Consider the following 5023-nt stretch of genomic DNA (forward strand, 5'->3'; position numbering starts at 1 on the left):
TTCTCTTTCTCTCTCCCTGTCTCTATCTCGCTCTCGCTTCTGTGAAAGTCCGCAGCGGCGGCAGCGTCGTCACCCAGCGCGCAAGTCAGCAGTGAGGTATATAACCCGCCCCTCCCTCCCTCCCTCCCTCCCCCTTTCCCTTCCCTCACCTGCCCGAACGCCGTTCCTCGTCGCCTCTCTCTCTCAGTCTCCGTCTCGACTTCTTTCGTTGCCGCACTTGGGAACGTTTTTGTTACCAGGCGCGTGCGTGTCTGCATCTGCGCGGATTTTTTTTTTTCGTGCTCTCTCCCTCCGCCTCCTTCTTCTTCTGATCTCTTGGCTCTTCCTCTCTTTCCTAGCGCATCTGAGAGGGCCGCGTCATGTACACCGTTTCTTCCGATGCGGTGGAGGAGTCGACCACCGCGTTCGAGTGGCGCGTGTGGGGCTCTGACTCGAGTGCCTCCACCCCCGTGATGCCGCTCGGCGACGTCAGAGACGCCTCACTGCGCTCCCCGACGGCAGCGACCACGTCGGTTGCGTCGTTCTGGGGCGATTCTCATCATGATCGAGGCGCCGCTACCGCTGCCGCTTCCACAAAGTCGCCGTCAACGTTTCCGACGACCGCTGCGTTGGCGCCGCTGACTTCTTCCACCTCCTCGTGGTCGTCGGTGACGGTGGCGAACAACACGCGTGGCACCCGCAACGCTGCATACAAGGGCACACGCGCCCCCAGTGGTGCGACCACGCCAGCTGGACTGGTGGCGCTCAGCAGCGAAGGTAAGCGCACACCGTCGCAGAAGTCATCGGTCGTGTCGGCAGACCTCAGCAGTCACTCAGAGCGCCTCAACGGCAGCATTGGGGGAGGCGCTGGAATTGGCACCTTCAAGTACACAGCCGCGTCGTTGGTGGTGGAGCCACCGCATTCAACGATGCCGACCACCCTTCGCGACAGCGACGACGGAGACGATGAAGCTTTCGATATCATTGAGGAGAGCATCAAGCGCCAGCTCGTCAGCATCGAGGAGGATGAGCTCGTCAGCGCGACGACGCACGACAACTTAGCGGCCGCTTTACGGCAGACACTTCAGCTGCAGCCGCACCAGCACCCGCAACAGCATCGCCACTTAGCAGTGCAGCTGCGGGGCGGCGCCTCCAGCGAGGCTGCCGGTGCGCGTCGGACCGGCGGCGATGATCGCATAATTCACATCACTAGCGCTGCTGCACCCCCTGCTCTTCAGTCGGCTGCTGCAGCTGCTGCCGTTCGGCAAGGGGAGATAACAACGATCCGCTGCTCTTCGTCGCCCGTGTCGGTCGTGGAGCAGCTCGCTGCCATCAGCATTGCCCAGTCATCCATGCCTAAGGCAAGTGTGCCTCTCACCAGTGCAAGCTGTGGCGACGCGAAGGGTTTTCGCTCGAAGCCACCGCCATGGCAACCACAGTCTCCCCAGGCACCCGCTCAGAAGGCTGTGCAACTGACATCCGAGCAGTCTTCCGAGCAGCCGCCACCGAAACGAGCTCCGGCTACCGTGCACCCGCTCAATGCTGCGGCGTCACGTGCGACGCTCTTTGAGCAACAGCGCCAGCCCTCGGCAAACAGCGTTGGCGGCAAGGCCTGCGACGCGAGCTCTCGCGCTGAGGCGAGCATCCACGCCGGCGGCCTACGCATCCCACTTCCGCCCTCCGGTGCCCGCTCGATGGGCGACAGAAGCGGCTCTGGCGAAATCGCCGCCGAGGCCGCAACTGGTACCCCTTCTCACAGGGACCCGAGCCGCGACATCGGCGGCGGTGCGGCGACGGCGACGGCAACCGCAACGGCGACCGCAACGGCGACCGCGAGGTCCTCGACAACGTCAACGACAGCCTCATCGTCCTCGACGTCGACAACGCTGCAGAGCTGCCGTTTCTCCTCTGAGCGCTCGTCGTTGTCGAAGGAAGAGCCAGCTAGTTCAGGCCACCACTATCGGCAGTACCCCCGTCAGCTTCGCTCAGGTTCGTCTGTGGAGCAGCTTAGACACTGCCGGCGTCCGCATCAACCCCAAATCCAGGCACTGCAGCTGGAGGGCTTACAAGAGCAATATCCCACGAATAGCCAACAGAAGTGTCTTCATAAAGACACACAGCAGCAGCGGCGGCCGCAGCGTGTGCAGGCCTCTTCGATGATGTTTCAGGGTGGCCCAAGGTTCCCCAACTTGCCACCACACCTCCAGCCACAGCCGCTCACGCAAGCGCAGCAGCAATCCCATCTTCAGCATCCGGTGTCGCAGACACAGTTCCATCAGTCGCAGCAACAGCAGCTTGGAGCGTCTGCGGCGTCTCCTTCAGCAGCCATGATGCCTGGGAAGATCTACGCCGCCACTCCGCATGGCCGGCTGATCTTGCTCACCCCTGACGGCGTACGAGCGCCACAGGTGCAGCCGCCTAAGCACTCACTGCCGCCACCACCGCCACCGCCTCCGCCACCGCCGTCAACCGCCACCAGCTCCGCGCTCACTGGAAACTACGTCACCGCCAGCAACTACTCTGCTCTCTTCTGCCGCAACAACCCGTTGCACTCTATGCGTTACCCCGGCTCTCAGTCAGAGAGCGCGGGGCGGCTGGCGGGTGAGGCGGGCCGTCCCAAGGATGAGAAGGGCACCGCGGCGACCCCCTTCAGCAGCGCAGAGCGTTCAAGCACCCAGGCGTCCAACACGACTGTCAGCTCTGTGGCATCAGAGAAAAATGTGCCGACGAGCCTCAACGCGGGACAGAGCCGCGACGACGCTGCGGTAAACCACGCCGAGGCCCGTGTCTCGGTGGCCCCCGCAGTGGCCACTGCTGGCATCGTGAGTGCCGAAACACCGCCTCTTCCGGTCGGCCGCTCAGCTGCTACGACTGGTGCATCGGCGGCGACAGGCGGCGGCAGTGCGGCAGCGCCTGCGGGTCATGGCAGCCAACCGCCCACAGCCTCTGTAGCGCCGCTTCTCGTCTGCAGCTCCCACGGCGCCTCCGCTGGTGAGCTTGTGCAGCGTCTCGGCAGACACCCCAGCAGCAGCAGCAGCGTGAATGGCGGTGGCCGGTCCCTCCAGCTGCCAACGTTCCCAACACACGAGGACATCAGCACCTCCTCGTCCGCGGGTGGCGCCAACCACCCGAACCTCAACGCAGCCCCGGTTTCATCATCGTCTAGCAACGGCGCCGCCATGCCGTCTCTCTCGAGAGTGCAACCCACGCTCGTCGATTCTGACCGAAATATTGGGCTGAGCGTGACGAACACTCTGGCGCAGCCACCGAGCAGCGTCAAGACAGGTGGCAGCAATGCGCAGATTGCCGTACCTGCGAACGGCAGCGGCACCGCAGCGACCGGCTCTGAAGGAGGTGTGGTAGCGGCGGAACTGATAGGGCCGAACAACAACGCTCTAGGCAACGCCAGCACCTTCGCGCACCTCCCCACGGCGCTCAAGCCGCACGACAGTGGCCTCGGCGCAGATGCCACCGTCGCCAGAAACAGCGGCCATGCTGCCCACTTTACGGAGTCGGCATCGCAGCCTGCGATCTCGGCCCCTGCGTCCTCCGCATCATACACCCCACTGGCAGCGCTCGGCTCAGCAAACGGCAGCGGCGCCGCCAAGTGCATCTCGACGCAAATGCCGCTTCGGCAGGAGCCGGCCGGCAACAGTCAGCTCGCATCGCGCGCGGACCTTTTTGCACCGGCCGCGACGTCCGCCTGGCCAGACACCGTCTCTTCACCGTCCAAGCAGGCCCCGACTGGGGCGCCGCCGCTGCCGCTGCCACAGAGACAGCCGCCGCAGCTGCCGCCGTCGCAGCAGCAGCAGCAGTTCTATATACAAGGGCTTTCTCCTCCGCCCTCGATATCGCACCCCCCCCTCGGCGGCCGTCTCCACACCGCTGCCGACAACTCTGTCGTCGTGACGATCCCCGTCACGGGCGGCGACGGCACCATCACCGCAGCTGTCATCGCAGTGCCACCTCCATTCTCGTACACTGAGGCCGGAGTGCAGCAGTACTGCCTCGGAGCTCTACAGCAGCAACATCCACAGCAACAACGACTGCACCCGCCGCCTCCGCTACAGCAGCACTTTCATCACCAAGGCGCGCCAGCAGAGGAGCAATCCACTGCAAGCTGTGCGGGTGAGGAGGCGGAGTGGCGGCGGAAGCAGGATATGATCACGCTGCAGCTCGAGCAGCACCGCCAGCAGCTCGAAAACGAGCTTCGGAAAGTGCAACTGCAACAAGCGCAGCAGCAGCAACAACTGCAGCACGTACAGCACCATCATAACCAGCACAACCAACACCAGCAACAGCAGCAGCTACAGTATCAGCAGTCTCTGCCGCCGGTACAGACAACCATGGTCACGATTGATGGGCGCCTCTACCGCATGGTGTCTGCCTCCTCAGGCGAGGCCTTTGTGAACCGTGGCCAGCCGTGCCGTGATCTGCACTTTGTGGACAGAAGCGCTCTTGTCAGCGACGGCTCCGCGGGGGCAGACGGCCGCACTGAGGCCGCAGCTCCTCAACCGAGCAATCACCCCGGTGTGTGCATGCCCGTCTCCCCACAAGCCGAGCTATCACCACAACAGCAACAGCAGCACATGATCATCACCGTCGCGGGTGATCGGAGTGCTTTAGGTGAGACCACCTCGGCGGCGGCGGCGGCGTCGCTCGCAAAGTCATCTGCGCCTGGCACTAACGTTATGCTGGTGATGCCGACGCCGTCTGCCTCGCACAAGGTGAAGTACGGATACTAGAGACGCTCCGTTTGCCTTCGTTGTGCTGCGCGTGTTCCGCGCACGGAAAGGAGAAGAGAAGACCGTGAAGAGTCTGGGCTGTGATGGAGGCGTAGCGTCAAGCAGTACAACCGCACACATCGCTGCTCTCATCGTTCTCTCACCGTTGTCGTACTGCTGCGGCTACTCATGCCGCTTCCATGTGACCCCCCTTCCCCCTTCCCCCTCGTTCCTGCCCTCTGTGTCACCTTAGGGGTCCTCTCTTGCATGCCTTGTTGACATCGCTACTGGTACACGCGAAGCAGCACCGCATCGATCCT

At 63.5% G+C, this 5023-nt stretch overlaps 1 protein-coding gene across 1 annotated transcript; it reads left to right on the forward strand.

Moving 5' to 3' along the window:
- Positions 1-452: 452 nt before the first annotated feature.
- On the forward strand, positions 453-4724 carry LMJF_07_0860 (hypothetical protein; the record flags this gene model as incomplete). The annotated part of the gene is made up of 1 exon (XM_001680945.1): positions 453-4724. The coding sequence occupies one exon, from the start codon at positions 453-455 to the stop codon at positions 4722-4724; it is 4272 nt and encodes a 1423-aa protein (XP_001680997.1).
- Positions 4725-5023: the final 299 nt, after the last annotated feature.

Source organism: Leishmania major, chromosome 7 (genome assembly GCF_000002725.2).
Source record: "Leishmania major strain Friedlin complete genome, chromosome 7".
NCBI classification, from domain to species: domain Eukaryota; phylum Euglenozoa; class Kinetoplastea; order Trypanosomatida; family Trypanosomatidae; genus Leishmania; species Leishmania major.